This window comes from Dendropsophus ebraccatus, chromosome 15, assembly GCF_027789765.1.
Source record: "Dendropsophus ebraccatus isolate aDenEbr1 chromosome 15, aDenEbr1.pat, whole genome shotgun sequence".
NCBI lineage: Eukaryota > Metazoa > Chordata > Amphibia > Anura > Hylidae > Dendropsophus > Dendropsophus ebraccatus.
This window is the reverse complement of record NC_091468.1, coordinates 22850374-22867365: the sequence shown is the minus strand read 5'-3', so window position 1 is coordinate 22867365 and position 16992 is coordinate 22850374. Positions and strand designations below refer to the sequence as shown.

Genomic DNA, 16992 nt, shown 5'->3' with positions numbered 1-16992 from the left:
GATCACTAACACAATCTTTGGCAAATAAAAAAGTTCTTATAACGCCAAAATCACCAGAAAGGGTTAATAACACAAGATATAAGAAATGTAGAGATTCTAAGAAGAGATTCGCGGCTAGAGTCGAGTATTGTTGTTATCTGTCTGTCTACGCTCTCGGCTTCTAGAATTTTCTCTCGTGTGTGTTCCGTAGGCGTGTGGTTGGCACTACCTCAATAAAGATGGCGGACGCTTGCGTGCCTTCCTCGTGACGTAAGGAGCGTTACGTAAGTTCCTGGAGGCTCCGCCCCCCTTGTTCATGGTGACGTTGGAGCTGCGCCGCGGCAGTTTTCCCACAAGGAACGATGGCTATGGTGGTGGTGTGGGTGAGAGAAGCGGTGAGCGGTCGGGTGTCGGTGTGTGAGGCGGCTCCGGGAGCTCTGGTGCGGGACCTGCTGCCTGCCGGTGACCTGGTGAGTGGCTGTCCGCCATTTCTTATTGTGTTTCCTAACGCCTGTGACTTGGCTGGTTCGCCGCTAGGTGGCGTTGTTATATGGGAGAGTTATTGCTCTACCGCTAGATGGCAGTGTTCTCACGGAGGGTTATAGGCTGAGCCGCCATGGCTGTTATATAGGGCTGGCTTATTGTGTCTATAGTAAGAACAGGGTGACTATAAGGGGAGGAGAGGTTTAAGCTGCCACTCAGGGGGCTCTTATATAGGGAGGAGTGTTGGGGTTATAAGTAAGAATATGGGGCTTCTCCGCCACTATATGGGAGTTTTATATAGGGGAGAGTAAAAGGTGACATAAGTAACACTGGGCTGAGCCACTAAAGCCTGATGTACCTGTACATGATATTGTTTGGGGAGGAGGTGTACAGATCTGTTAATTTAAAATAAAAATCAAAGTCTTCCAGTACTTATCAGCTGCTGTATGTCATGCAGGAAGTAGTGTATTCTTTCCAGTCTGACACAGTGCTCTCTGCTGCCACCTCTGTCCATGTCAAGAACTGTTGCTACTACTAGTACAGTTCCTGATAGCAGATAGCACTGCGTCAGACTGGAAAGAATACACCACTTCCTGCAGGACATACAGCAGCTGATAAGTACTGGAAGACTCACGGTCCATAAATAGAAGTCATTCAGAAATCTGTATAACCCTTTAACACCGTGACCAGTTGATTTAAAACCTTTTTTTTTCCTCTGGAGTTCCCCTTTTAGCTGCCCCATGTGTAGTTACTGGCTGCCAGGTCTTTTGCTTCTGGCTGTGTTCCGGTCCTGCCAGCGTCTGATGACGTTACACTCGCCTACCTAACCAATCACAGAGCTGAACAGGGGAGCAGAACATCATCAGAAGCTGGGAGAAGGGGAGCGCAGCTGGAATGGAAAGATCTGACAAGCGCTCAGTACTTTTTTTGTGTCTCTGGGACATGTGGAAATTTTATGTCCATGGCGGGTACACTTCTGAAACTATTTTCCGCAATTTTTCAATAGGAGACTAAGAAATAACGTAAAAAAAAAATGTTAGTATCGCTGCTTGTGGAGCTATGGAGGTTATTATAAATGTACATATTTGAACCTGGTGAACGTCTTAAAGGGATTTTAAAAAAAAAATCAAATCAACTGGTTCCAGGTATTTGTAATTTACTTCTATTAAAAAATTTGTAAGTCTTCCAGTACTTATCAGCTGCTGTATGTCCTGCAGGAAGTGGTAATATTTCCAGTATGGAGAGCAGGAGAGGTTTTCTATGGGGATTTCCTACTGCTCTGGACAGTTCCTGACATGGACAGAGGTGGCAGCAGAGAGCACTGTGTCAGACTGGAATTAATACACCACTTCCTGTAGGACATACAGCAGCTGATAAATACTGAAAGAGTTGAGATTTTGTAATAGAAGTAAATTACAAATCTTTGGCACTTTCTGGCACCAGTTGATTTGAAAGAAACATTTTTTGGTGAACTACCTCTTTGAATGAACAAACAGAATTGCCAATTTTTTTAAATAAAACAAAAAGTCACGCACATCCCACAATTCTACCCATAAAAACAGCATAGAAAGTGGCTCCTTACACAGCTCCGTATGTGGAAAAATAAAAAAGAAAGTTATAGCGGTCAGACTATATAGCAATGCAAAAGGATTTTTAAAAGTGGAAAAAAAAAAATTGCTGCAGAGAGAAAGGGGTTAAAGAGAATCTGTCAGCGTCCGGACCATACCCGAGGTGCTGACGGTAGTGTAGGTGTCAGGTCCTTAGTGTGCGTGGTACAGAGATCAGCAGCACAGGCACGGACTGGCAAGTGGCCCTGTCCAGCAATAGCGCATACTCATACCAAGATAATGTCAGCGGTAAAAAGAGGGATTTGAAATTAGCCAAACACAAACACCAAACCACTCCTCTTTGACTCTTGGCTACAGTGGGTTTGGCAAGACTGTATAAATCTACTGCACATACGCATTTTATACAGGTACCATGCACACAAGGGGCCAGACGCCTACACTACACTGTCAGCACCTTGGGGCCGGTATGGGTGCTGACAGATTCCCTTTAAATAGTGACTGTTTCTGATCCGGTTGTAAATGTGCGCCATTGTCATTAGTGTACGCTACGGGGTCCCACTGCCCTTCAGCTGTGGCAGAACTACAATTCCCATCATGCCTGGACTGCCAAAGCTTCAGCTGTGCAGGCAAGATGGAATAGTTTTTCAGCAGCTAAAGGGCGGCAGTATTGACGTCTGTGGTGCGGTAACTACAGCCATGAGGTGGAAGGATTGTAAATGTGTGATGCCGCCGAGCACCTGTAACACCCAGCAAACGTGACCCTTCCATCTTTTTCAGTCTGAAGTCTCTTTTCTTTTCAGGGTGGGCCTCTGTCTGATTTTTATGTGAAGTGCAATGGACGCTGCGTCTGTGAAGAGGAGCAGCTGCGGAGCGGACTGGTGTACAGTGTGGAGCCGCGACTATGTGGAGGCAAAGGGGGTGAGTCCGGTGTACACTGCAGATACAGCCAGCACAGAACTGCAGAGGACACATAGGATTTTAAAGGGACTATCCAGAATTAGATAAAGCCCAGCTACTTCCAAGCAAAAACAGCACCACCCCTTTCCTCAGACTGTGTGTGGTATTACAATTCCGCTTCATTCACTTCAATCGAAATGAGCTGCAAAAACCACAGCCAAACTGAGGACAAGAGAGGTTAAGTTTCTGGAAAAAAACGGCCATTTTTTTCCCCTAAGATTGGACAACCTTTTTTAATACTGCAGTCTTACACCTTTAGGCTCGGTTCACACGTTGTAAGAGTGCGGCTGTATGTGCGGCTGTAATTGTGCGGCGGTATTTTTGATGGTTCGTGTGTATGCTGGGAAGTATAGGATATACGGCTGCACAGTGCACACTATCTCTGAATCTACGGCCCTATCGTAAACGGACCCGTAAAAAATGAACAAAACCATTGTTTGCGGCTGGACATGCGGCCGTGGATTGACAGGCGGTCCGTACGGAGTACTTCAAAAATAGCCGGCAATGATGCCGAATGCCGATGCCTCTAATAGTTAATATATTAAATTAATCAAAGACATTTTATTTGTAATCAAGACACTTTCGTTGATCAATAATTTATTTCTAACGAATCCATCATTTTGCAATTAAATATACTGTTAAAAAAAATAGATATATAAATAAATGTATATTTATCTATATATTTATTTTTTGACAGTATATTGAATTGCACAATGATGGATTCGTTAGAATTAAATTATTGACCAACGAAACTGAATTTATTTCCAAGAAAATGTCTTTTATTCATTAAATATTAATTAGTACAGGAAGCTCCATAAGCCGTTAATTCATATTGCCGGCAATAGAGCTTTCTGTACTAATCATCACTTTACTTTAATGAAAACATCAAATGTTTCTTCTAATTATGTTATGACAATAACATTATTAGAAGAAACATTTAGAATTATATGTGCGCTCAGCTGATTGGCTGTTCGGCTGAGCGCACATATAATAAGCCGGTCCGCAGTACAGTGACTTCATTGTGCTGCGGACCAGCGAAGAGGACACATCGGGGTGAGTATACAGCTCTCCCCACCCCCTTCCCGGCACTGCACCCCTCCCAGCAAGGAAGGGGGGGTCAGTTAACCCCTTCCTTGCTGGGATGGGTGCAGTCTGACATCAGTCTGGCCCCCCGGGGGTTAAGGGGGATGCAATACATCCTCCCTTAACCCCTTGGGGGTCAGACTGTAAGCAGCGATCTGTAAAGATGCTGCATACTGTAAGGAGCACAACACCGCTCCCAATGATGGGTGTTGTGCTCCTGTTTGTGTTTTTTTTGTGTGTTTCTCCCTTTTTGTTTTTCAGATATCGGTATCCTGGGGATTACGTCGGATTCCATGGACTACGTCGATGACCAGCGGTTGTTCTTTGAATTTTTTAAATAAAATGGTCAATGAGGGGTGTGGGGGTGTTTTTATTTGAATAAAAATTTTTTTTAACTTGTGTCTTCTCTTTATTTCTTTACTTTTTAGACTTAGTAGTGGAAGCCGTCTAATAGACGGAATCCATTACTAAGTTGGGGCCTAGTGTTAGCCGGTATAAAATGGCTAACACTAACCCCCTATTATTACCCCAGTACCCAATGCCACCAGGGGTACTGGGAAGAGCCGGGTGCCAGTGGTCCCGGAGCGTCAAAATTGGCGCTCCTGGACCGGGCGGCAGCAGGCTGGTAATATTTAGGCTGGGGAGGGCCTAAACCAATGGCTCTTCCCACCCTGGTGTTACCAGGCTGCTGTCGTTTGGTTTTTAACCCGGCTGGTTATAAAAATAGGGGGGACCCTATGCGGTTTTTTTTAAATAATTAAAAAAAAAACGCATAGGGTCCCCCCTATTTTTATAACCAGCCGGGTAAAAAACCAAACGACAGCAGCCTGGTAACACCAGGGTGGGAAGAGCCATTGGTTTAGGCCCTCCCCAGCCTAAATCTTACCAGCCTGCTGCCGCCCGGTCCAGGAGCGCCAATTTTGACGCTCCGGGACCACTGGCACCCGGCTCTTCCCAGTACCCCTGGTGGCATTGGGTACTGGGGTAATAATAGGGGGTTAGTGTTAGCCATTTTATACCGGCTAACACTAGGCCCCAACTTAGTAATGGATTCCGTCTATTAGACGGCTTCCACTACTAAGTCTAAAAAGTAAAGAAATAAAGACAAGACACAAGTTTAAAAATTTTTTTATTCAAATAAAAACACCCCCACACCCCTCATTGACCATTTTATTTAAAAAATTCAAAGAACAACCGCTGGTCATCGTTGTAGTCCATGGAATCCGACGTAATCCCCAGGATACCGATATCTGAAAAACAAAAAGGGAGAAACACACAAAAAAAACACAAACAGGAGCACAACACCCATCATTGTGAGCGGTGTTGTGCACCTTACAGTATGCAGCATCTTTACAGATCGCTGCTTACAGTCTGACCCCCAAGGGGTTAAGGGAGGATGTATTGCATCCCCCTTAACCCCCGGGGGGCCAGACTGATGTCAGACTGCACCCATCCCAGCAAGGAAGGGGTTAACTGACCCCCCCTTCCTTGCTGGGAGGGGTGCAGTGCTGGGGAGGGATTGGGGAGAGCTCTATACTCACCCCAATGTGTCCTCTTCACTGGTCCGCAGCACAATGAAGTCACTGTACTGCGGACCGGCTTATTATATGTGCGCTCAGCCGAACAGCCAATCAGCTGAGCGCACATATAATTCTAAATGTTTCTTCTAATAATGTTATTGTCACAACATAATTAGAAGAAACATTTGATGTTTTCATTAAAGTAAAGTGATGATTAGTACAGAAAGCTCTATTGCCGGGAATATGAATTACCGGCTTATAGAGCTTCCTGTACTAATTAATATTTAATCAAGAAAACACATTTTCGTTTAAATAAATACAGTTTCTTTGTTCAATAATTTAATTCTAACGAATCCATCATTGTGCAATTCAATATACTGTCAAAAAATAAATATATATATAAATATACATTTATTTATATATATATTTATTTTAACAGTATATTTAATTGCAAAATGATGGAATCGTTTACATTTAATTATTGAACAATAAAAGGGACTTTATTAGACAGAAAATGTGTTTTATTAATTCAATATATTAACCATGAGAGACATCGGCTATAGTGCAGAGGATCGCAAACCCCGGTAATAGCGATTCATGTAAACTGTTTCCCTGCTTTCCCAGATGCATCCAGAGGTGTTTGCATCACTTTCTTAACATTTTATTTGTTATTTTTAGTTGAACCAGATTTCCAAGTAAATGACCGTATGTTTTGAGCCGCATGTCTATTTTTTCCCACGGCAGTAGTTTCACCCGCACATTTACAGCCGCATAAAAAATACAGCCGCACAGTTACAGCGTGTGAACCCAGCCTTAACATATAAGTAGATGTCCCCTCCTGTTTTGGAAGTTTGGTGAGAAACAGCTGAGATCCCAGGATCTGGGTTATTCTGACGTGGATGTTGAATGAACAAGGAGTCGGGTAGGAAAGATGTAAGCTGTTCCAGACACATTCTCCATTGAAGAAACATGCACATTCAGACAAGCTGAGCATCCATATGTATTGGGGGACTGGTAAGGAATAGCTGACACACTATTGTATGTGGCAGGATTCAATTTTACCTCATATAAAACATTATACATGCCTGTTGATGTGTCCGTTCTTAACATTTTAGTGTTTGTCTGTAATATATATATATATATATATATATATATATATATATATATATATATATATATATATATATATATATAATATATAATAAATAAAAATAACAGGGTGTATACTCCTCATGGGCTCTTGTGACATACTGATATCTTTTCCCTGTAGGGTTCGGCTCCATGCTGCGTGCACTGGGGGCTCAGATCGAGAAGACGACAAACAGAGAGGCCTGCCGGGACCTGAGTGGGAGGCGGCTCAGAGATGTCAATCACGAGAAAGCGTAAGAGATCTGTTTGAGCTATCATCTACCATCTTTATTTAAAGGGGATTTGTAAAAAAAAAAATATATATATATATGGCTGCTTTATTTTAAAAACTGTGCCACCCCCTATGTACAGGTTGCTTGTGGTATTGCAGCTTACCCTCATTCAGTTTAGTGGAGCTTTTCTAATCCTGTAAATCCCTTTAAAGGGGTTATCCAGGCTCACAGAAACATGGCCACTTTCTTCTAGAAACAGCATCTCTCTTGGGTGTGAGTTTTGCAGCTCTGTTCCATTAAAGTAAATGGAGCTTAATTGTAATACTACACAGATGAGGTATTTTTGGTGTACAGATAATGGCATAAAATAGGCAGGTTTGTAGTGTCTGTTCTTGGTATGGAAAAATGTTGGCGCTGGACATTAGCTTTGTCCAAAATTAAAGCTGCTATCCAGGGTTAAAAAAAAACATAGCTACTTTCTTGCAAAACAGCACCACCCTGCCCTCTGGTTATGTGGGGTATTATAGTGCAACTCTTCACTTCAAAAGAACTGAGCTGCAGAAGTGCACCTAAACTGCGGATAAGAGTGACACTGTTTCTGGAAGAAAGCGGCCATGTCTTTGTAAGACTGGATAACCCCTATTAGGCTCCTTTCACACGGAGTAAAACTGGCGGAATTCCGCGGTGGAATTCTCCGCCAGCCTCCGTGTCATACTGGGAGTCTATGAGAGGCTCGCTCACCTCCTCTTTCCATGCTGAAGAATGGACATGTACTGTCCTTTGTATGTATAGGAGGAGCAGAACTATATCTGCATATTCTATCTCTATTATATGGTATTTCCCCCCTGGTACCACCCTGCAAACTCCATCTCTGTGCTGCTTTTCCTAAGCTCTGCTGCAGTGTAGATGCAGACTGGCCTCTGTGCTGCCTCCTATACACTATGTAGTCACTAAAAAACAACATCCTGCAATCTTACCTTACAGTAGCAAACCTTCAGTTCCCAGACCAGCACTAAGCAGTCTTAACTGAATCCAGTGTTTTCTGTGGCCACAGAGTCTGCACAGGGCAATGGCTGTTTCTCTCCTCTTCCTGCTCACTCATCCCCTTTGCCCCCCCCCCCCCCCCATAGGATATAGTGGACACAGCAAACCCATCATCTTTTTGCTCCTCTGTAATGTAGACGACTTTGCCAGATAATGAACAGATAAGAAGTGAGGGGGGGGGGGGGGGGAAGGGTAGTAAAACTGCTTTGTCAGTACAGAAGGAAGCTCTTTTGCCTAATAAAACCTATTACAGAGTTTATTGTATTCGCTTGTAATGATTGATCTCAGCAAAGATGTTTGAAATGACTTACACTTTAAGTCTTGAAACAAGGACTGACACTCTTGGTGAATATCCCCAATCTTTCATTTCTCTTATCAGTTCTACATTTGCACACTTTGATATCCTATACTCATGAATTATTTTATTGTTAGTATGGCAGAGTGGATCAAGAAACAAGCAGAACGTGAAGCGGAGAAAGAGCAGCGGCGCCTGGAGAGACTGAAACGTAAACTGGCCGAGCCCAAACATTACTTCACTGACCCAGAGTATCATCGGCAGTGCAGTGACATGTCCGAGAGGCTGGAGGACTCGGTCATCAAAGGTACAGAACACACAGAGCACAGGTGTCAAATCTGCAAAGCTGCAATTTCCATTATACATGGACAGCCAAAGCTTCGGTCGCCCAGGCATGATGGGAAATGTAGTTATGTAACAGGTGGAGGGCCGTAGGTTTGACCTGTGTCCTTGCAGGTCACTGTACTGGTGTTTTCTGCTATATTAGTCTAGTCAGCTTTTGCTATATCAGTGGTAATGCATAGATAGAGCTGTGGCCCTCAGGTTCTCTTCTACCAGTGTTCAAATACACAATATAAGAAAGCTCATGTAGTACATTACAGAAAAGTTGTATCGTAACTTACATGGTAACACATTTCTCTGTTTGCCCAGGATTACAAGCTTCATCAAGTACATCGGTTTCTGCAGGTCCGAGCGAAGCTCAAAAACGCAGGAAAGAACCAAGCAGCAGAGAAGGGGAATCTGGAAAAAAGCAATGCTTCTGGTGGGTGATGTTACTGTAACATATGGCTGGTTATATGGGGGTGTGGGGACATATCTTAATAAGGTTATCCAGGATTGGAAAAACATTGCTGCTTTCTTCCAAAAACCCCTTTCCTGTCCTCAGTCTGGGTGTGGTTCTGCAGCTCAGTTCAGTTTAAAGCAAATTATCCCCCTATGTACCTCTAAGGATATTATTACTTATTTATTATATCATCTGGTTAACATTTCAAATTGCCACATGATTCCTGCTATCTGCGCCGGTTTCTTCATTTGCAAATCCAGCTGCTCTATTCACTGAAGGAGGGATGTACTGGGGGCTCCAGGCCCGCCTTCAGTGAAGAAACTAGTGTAGATGGCGGGAACCGGGTGGCAATTTGAAAAATGGACCACGCCACTGGGATCTTCACGCTGACTAGACGACGATAAAAACAAAACAAAAAACTATTTAATATCTTTAGTGATACATTTGCGAATGGAGCTGAATTGTAATTCCACACACAAACTATGTCACAAAGGCAAAGTAAGGCAGAACGGCTCAGTATTCTAAACTAAATGTGTTCTAAATGTGTATTTTAATATTTGGTCACTAGAGGGCGCATGTAACACTTATTTAAAGGTGCCACCTAGTGGCTAATCCTGCTCATTGACCTTGCAGCCAGTATATGTGCAGCAGGGATCTTGTCAACCCATGATTAAAAAAAAATAAAAAAATAATCCATAGATGACTCCCACACCGTGACATAGATGTGTATCATGATGATAAGAAAAAAATGTGTGATCTTCCGCAGCTTCATAAAATTCAGTAGCTTTATTCAACGTCACAAAACATAAAATAACAAGTGGTTTAAAAGACACGCCGACGCGTTGCAGGGTGAGAACCCCTTAATCATGGCAATCATAGTAAGGTTACAACTGGTTTAAATACAGATCGGATGTGACGTTAGACTGGAAAGGAACGCCCAACAAGGCTAAATGCACCTGTGCGTCCGACTCAGGTAAGTCACATGACTGATTTACAATTCAAATGAAATATAAAGACAAACTTTAGTATGAGAAAAGAAAAATAACACAAAAGTGTGCACAAACAAACTAATTCAATAAATATAATATAAGTCAGTTCTATAATTTAACCCTTTCGGGAACCTAGTGTTGAGGTTAAGGATCCACAGCGCCTCCCTTTTCCTAACCATGCGTGTCCAGTCACCCCCGCGTTTGGGTCTGTTGACCCTTTCAATCGCGGAAACTTTTAGGCTACTCGTATCCCCTCCATGACACTCAACATAGTGTCTAGCAAGGCCCGAAAGTGAACGAGTGTTGATGGATGAAGAGGATATTTTAATGTCAGATAGGTGTTCTCCAATACGGGTTTTGAGTTTCCTGATACTAGACCCCACATACTGCAAATTACACTGCGTGCAGTGCGCAACATACACGATGTGGGATGAATTGCAGTTAGTGAAGGATCGAATCCTGAAATCGCGACCCGTACTGGATGACACCACTGACTGTTTTTTGGTTACAAAGCGGCACATACCGCATCGCGGTGCCGCACATGGAAAAAAGCCCGTGGTTTTAAGCCAATTTTGTGTATGCGGCTGTGGACTATTACCAATATCACTTGGGGACAGGAGATTGCACAGAGTTTGACCTCTCCGTGCAACATATCTCACTCTGTTGTTCAGGATCTGTTCACACTTGGGATCACAAAAAAGTAAAGGTAAGTATTTTTTTATGATGTTACGTATGTCATTATATTGTGGGCTATAGTTTGTGGAGAAGGTGATGTCACATTTATCCTTGTCATTTTTGTTTTTATCCGTCTCGCCAATATGTGGATTAACACCTCTATCTTGTAAATGGTACTCCCTATCCCTCTGCTCTGCTATATGTCGAGCCCTTTTAATGACATGATTTTTATATCCTCTGGCCAAGAGTCTCGATTCTAGATGTTGTGCACCCATTAAATAGCCCGCACGATCTGAGCATGTGCGGATAAGTCTAATGAATTCTCCAATGGGGAGATTCTTAGTTACATGGGGAGGATGACTGCTGCGGGCGTGCAACAAGCCATTGCCTGCAGTAGGCTTGCGGTACAAATCAGTGACAATTTTTCCATCATTAAGGTGCAATTTAACATCCAGAAAGGAAATGGACTTAGGCTCAAATTGTGCCGTGAATTTTAAATTAAGAGTGTTAGCATTGAGATAACGCACTAGATCTGTAGCCTGGCTCTCTGACCCTTGCCAAACTAGGAGGAGGTCATCGATATAGCGCCCATACCAGGTGATGACACCTAAATATGGGTTATGGGCGCTATACAGAACGACCTCCTCCCAGTAGGCCATGTATAGATTGGCCAGGGATGGTGAGAAACTAGCGCCCATCGGGCAGCCAAGTATCTGCAAATAAAAAACATCAAGAAATTGGAAAAAATTATTAGTCAAAAGGAAGCGTGTGACAGTAAGAATGTATTCCATTAATTCCCTACTGTAGTTGCTATACTTGCCAATATGGAAAGCTAAGGCCTGAATGGCCATATCATGTGGAATATTGGAGTACAAAGCTACTACGTCACAGGAGAGCCAAGATGCATTCTCCATGATGGGTAGCTTATCCATACTGGCAAGTAGGCTTTTACTGTCTCTGACATATCCCATGGTCCTCACTGCAAGGGGCTGGAGGAGGTTGTCCAACCAGATGCAAAGTCTTTCTGCGTCCATTCTGAAAAACTCCAATGCTGCTGTGGGACACCCTAAAACAGTGTCTTTTGCCACCTCTGAGGAGGACACTACAGATACTCAGACGGACTACTCCGAACAAGAGGACTCTGAGACTCCGTCCAATTCCAGAGGTAATACCCCCACCCCCAGTGGTTCCCGCCGCAGAAACAAAAATAGAAATTTTTCCCGTGATCCTCCGATCACACGATCACGAGCTATAGCCGGTACGGGACATCCAAAAAACGATCCAGGCCCAAGCGTGCAGGGAGGAAACACAAGAGGGGGAGGGGGCGGCCACAGAGGATGGGGTGGACACAGGAGGAGATATTGAGTTCTACCAGCCTTGATGTGATCAATCTCTCTGCATGTTGTTTGTCAGATGATCAGGAAAATGTTTTGTCACTAGGTCTTTCCTTTGTACCAAGTAAAAAGTTTAATCTGTTTAATACTATCCAAGATGTAAATAAGTTTATGAGATTGATTACCATCAAAAGACATTTTTTGGCGGATGCCCCAGCTACACCTTTGGGTGGTGGGTCCTCCGCCAATGGATGTGGGTTGGGTTCGCCCATACCGGACCTTAATCCAGTGGGGCAGGGGTCCACCCCACTGGATGTATTGTTCACAGAACAGAGGTGTATACAATCTTTGCTTGATTTACAGTCTGATACCATGCCTCTTTTAAACCCGGTCACTGACACAGGTAATCGCCTCACCATACCCAATCCCACCTACTATCCCATACAGTCTAGGATACCGGCCATGGATGTGTTTCAGCACAAGGTTGAAGAAGCTCTCACTGCTCTGAGCAACAAACCCGGTGTTGACACACATCCCAACAAAAATAACCTTACTATGAAAGAGAGAGCCGCGATAAAAGCTCTTGCGGATAACCCCCATATTATCATAAGAAAATCAGATAAAGGGGGATCATTGGTTGTCCTAGATAGAGAGCTTTACATCAGGGAAGTCAAAAGTATTTTAGATGACCCCACTACATATAGGTGCATATCCACTGACCCCACTGATGTGGTGAGACTACGCCTTTTTGATATACTGGATACTGGCGTAGAGTTGGGGGTCCTGAGTGATAAACAGCGACAATATTTATTGCCTTCCTTTCCTGTGGTGCCCATCTTTCATGCCTTGCCAAAGACTCACAAAAATCAGTTCCCACCACCTTTACGTCCTATTGTCTCTGGCATTGGCTCCCTCTTAGAAAGACTTTGCATCTGGTTGGACAACCTCCTCCAGCCCCTTGCAGTGAGGACCATGGGATATGTCAGAGACCGTAAAAGCCTACTTGCCAGTATGGATAAGCTACCCATCATGGAGAATGCATCTTGGCTCTCCTGTGACGTAGTAGCTTTGTACTCCAATATTCCACATGATATGGCCATTCAGGCCTTAGCTTTCCATATTGGCAAGTATAGCAACTACAGTAGGGAATTAATGGAACACATTCTTACTGTCACACGCTTCCTTTTGACTAATAATTTTTTCCAATTTCTTGATGTTTTTTATTTGCAGATACTTGGCTGCCCGATGGGCGCTAGTTTCTCACCATCCCTGGCCAATCTATACATGGCCTACTGGGAGGAGGTCGTTCTGTATAGCGCCCATAACCCATATTTAGGTGTCATCACCTGGTATGGGCGCTATATCGATGACCTCCTCCTAGTTTGGCAAGGGTCAGAGAGCCAGGCTACAGATCTAGTGCGTTATCTCAATGCTAACACTCTTAATTTAAAATTCACGGCACAATTTGAGCCTAAGTCCATTTCCTTTCTGGATGTTAAATTGCACCTTAATGATGGAAAAATTGTCACTGATTTGTACCGCAAGCCTACTGCAGGCAATGGCTTGTTGCACGCCCGCAGCAGTCATCCTCCCCATGTAACTAAGAATCTCCCCATTGGAGAATTCATTAGACTTATCCGCACATGCTCAGATCGTGCGGGCTATTTAATGGGTGCACAACATCTAGAATCGAGACTCTTGGCCAGAGGATATAAAAATCATGTCATTAAAAGGGCTCGACATATAGCAGAGCAGAGGGATAGGGAGTACCATTTACAAGATAGAGGTGTTAATCCACATATTGGTGAGACGGATAAAAACAAAAATGACAAGGATAAATGTGACATCACCTTCTCCACAAACTATAGCCCACAATATAATGACATACGTAACATCATAAAAAAATACTTACCTTTACTTTTTTGTGATCCCAAGTGTGAACAGATCCTGAACAACAGAGTGAGATATGTTGCACGGAGAGGTCAAACTCTGTGCAATCTCCTGTCCCCAAGTGATATTGGTAATAGTCCACAGCCGCATACACAAAATTGGCTTAAAACCACGGGCTTTTTTCCATGTGCGGCACCGCGATGCGGTATGTGCCGCTTTGTAACCAAAAAACAGTCAGTGGTGTCATCCAGTACGGGTCGCGATTTCAGGATTCGATCCTTCACTAACTGCAATTCATCCCACATCGTGTATGTTGCGCACTGCACGCAGTGTAATTTGCAGTATGTGGGGTCTAGTATCAGGAAACTCAAAACCCGTATTGGAGAACACCTATCTGACATTAAAATATCCTCTTCATCCATCAACACTCGTTCACTTTCGGGCCTTGCTAGACACTATGTTGAGTGTCATGGAGGGGATACGAGTAGCCTAAAAGTTTCCGCGATTGAAAGGGTCAACAGACCCAAACGCGGGGGTGACTGGACACGCATGGTTAGGAAAAGGGAGGCGCTGTGGATCCTTAACCTCAACACTAGGTTCCCGAAAGGGTTAAATTATAGAACTGACTTATATTATATTTATTGAATTAGTTTGTTTGTGCACACTTTTGTGTTATTTTTCTTTTCTCATACTAAAGTTTGTCTTTATATTTCATTTGAATTGTAAATCAGTCATGTGACTTACCTGAGTCGGACGCACAGGTGCATTTAGCCTTGTTGGGCGTTCCTTTCCAGTCTAACGTCACATCCGATCTGTATTTAAACCAGTTGTAACCTTACTATGATTGCCATGATTAAGGGGTTCTCACCCTGCAACGCGTCGGCGTGTCTTTTAAACCACTTGTTATTTTATGTTTTGTGACGTTGAATAAAGCTACTGAATTTTATGAAGCTGCGGAAGATCACACATTTTTTTCTTATCATGGATGATTCGGGCTGCGGTCTCCAACATTAGTACCCGCGAGCTTCTACATCACGGAGATCCATATATCAGGTGAAGCAAGGCTATGTGGGTGAGCTGACAACTTTCTACCGGTATCATGATGATGTCAGTGCAGCCATGAGATCAGCATCAGAAGTAGAGCTGTTACTACCAGCATTTTGGAAAAATTTTGTTGTGTTGGTTAACCCTTTTTAGCGCTGCCATAGGCCCCAATTGGCACGTATGCTATTATGTTAATAAATGTCCAGGTCTGAAAGGGGTTAAGCAGCAGCTGAGTGTAATAATTGTATCTTTTTACAGGACAGGATTGGAGGGCTTAGAGTCATCTTCTAGTTCTGACAGCGGGAGTGACAGCGATTCAGAGTCTCCCTCCACATCTGCTTCATCATCATCATCATGTAGCAGCAAAGGACAAAGACTCCCGACTTCTGACAGTGATTCTGATGGACAAGCTCCATGTTCTTCTTCACATGTACCCTCTAAACAGAGCCCAGAATACAGTGCAGAAGAAAGTTCTGCAGATGTAAAGCAAGCAATAATATGTGACCCAGATGAGCAAGTGCAGTGCTCCTCCAGCATTACAGCCACTGCGCCTGATACTGAACCCCAAGAAGACGAGAACCCGGTGCAAGAGTCCATGAATGTGGAGCAACCAAAGGCTGACCCAGAACCAGCGACACCAGCTGCTATTGCTGACACACAGCAAGAGACTCCCAATGTGGTAAGCTGCCATACATTATAGGGGTATCCTGAGGAGCATTTTTTTATAAATAGTTATTCTAAGGCTGTTGGTATAAAGAGAAAACCTATAATCTCCTCCACGGTTACCTCCCCCATCCTGCTTGGCGGCACTTCTTGGTTTGTGTAGATACAGAAGTGGTTGCTGAAGTGGGAAGGGGTAGGTTGGCCAGGACAGGCTTTAAAATGAACACTGATCAGTGGGGATCCCAAGCTCAGACCCCCATCTCCTTGGGCTCCTGGAGAACACCTTTAATTGTCATTGAAATGATGTATGTAGAATCCGCTGACTGTTTTCCTTTATCTTGCTCACAGGATACCTCTTCCTTTGACCTCCTTTCGTTCACCTCGGCTTCAGAGCTGGAAGCACTGGGGCTGGAAAAGCTGAAGGTGGAACTGATGGCGCTTGGCCTCAAATGTGGAGGAACGCTGCAGGAGCGCGCAACCAGGCTCTTCTCTGTGCGTGGACTCACTAGAGAGCAGATAGACCCCTCACTTTTTGCCAAACCAAGCAAAGGGAAAAAAAAATAGATCTGCACGAATATCAGACCAGGACTTTAAGTGTTCACAGGGCATGAAGAGCCGAAACTTTCTGTATTCATTTTATAATAAAAAATTTCTATATTTTAATTTTGCAAATCTCGTCTAATTCCATCACAAATATAAGATGCTGTAATATGAGAGACGTCCAAATGGAGTTAAATACCTGGATGAGACAAGCACGGATGTTATCCAGCATTAGGGTATATGCACACTATGGAAGTCTCGCGGATAACGTCCCACGACCTAGTATGTACCGGTACGTCCTGGAAGTCTGTGGCCAGACGGTAGGTCCTGAGATATGAAGCGCGCTCTGGAGTGGAACGCGCTTCATAGCAGGTGGGGGCCGGCTGCAATTAGCAGCCAGCACCTCACCGTCAATGACACGCTGCAGCGTGTCATTAACTCCTTAAACGCCGCAATCGTTTAAGTGTAAGTGACGCGGAGTTCCCTGTCACTTACCGATCGGGACACCAGCAGTATGACTGCGGGGGTCCCGATCGTTAAAACGGACCGCCGGAGGTCTCTCACCTGCCTCCGTGCGGTCTGATCGGCGCTCTGGTCACTGAGCCTGCACAGGCAGGCTCAATGAGCAGAGCGCCAATAACACTTATCAATGCTATGCCTATGGCATAGCAATGATCAGTGTAGAAAATGAAGCTAATGTATGTACAAGTCCCCCAAAGGGACTTAAAATGTATAAAAGAAAAAAGTTAAAATCACTAACACACTACCCCAAAGCCCCTCCCC

General features: G+C 43.9%; 1 protein-coding gene across 1 annotated transcript; it reads left to right on the top strand.

Moving 5' to 3' along the window:
• Positions 1-262: 262 nt before the first annotated feature.
• Positions 263-16332, top strand: SDE2 (SDE2 telomere maintenance homolog). The gene is made up of 7 exons (XM_069954472.1): positions 263-449; positions 2831-2948; positions 6861-6972; positions 8428-8597; positions 8942-9053; positions 15265-15685; positions 16018-16332. The coding sequence occupies exons 1-7, from the start codon at positions 342-344 to the stop codon at positions 16231-16233; spliced, it is 1257 nt and encodes a 418-aa protein (XP_069810573.1). The 5' UTR covers positions 263-341; the 3' UTR covers positions 16234-16332.
• The last annotated feature ends 660 nt before the right edge of the window (positions 16333-16992 follow it).

Coding starts and splice junctions, on each gene's coding strand:
- SDE2 (XM_069954472.1), top strand. CDS start 342: ATGGCTATGGTGGTGGTGTGGGTGAGAGAAGCGGTGAGCGGTCGGGTG. Junction 6,973..8,427: donor GATGTCAATCACGAGAAAGC/GTAAGAGATCTG, acceptor TTTTATTGTTAG/TATGGCAGAGTGGATCAAGA. Junction 9,054..15,264: donor GGAAAAAAGCAATGCTTCTG/GTGGGTGATGTT, acceptor ATCTTTTTACAG/GACAGGATTGGAGGGCTTAG.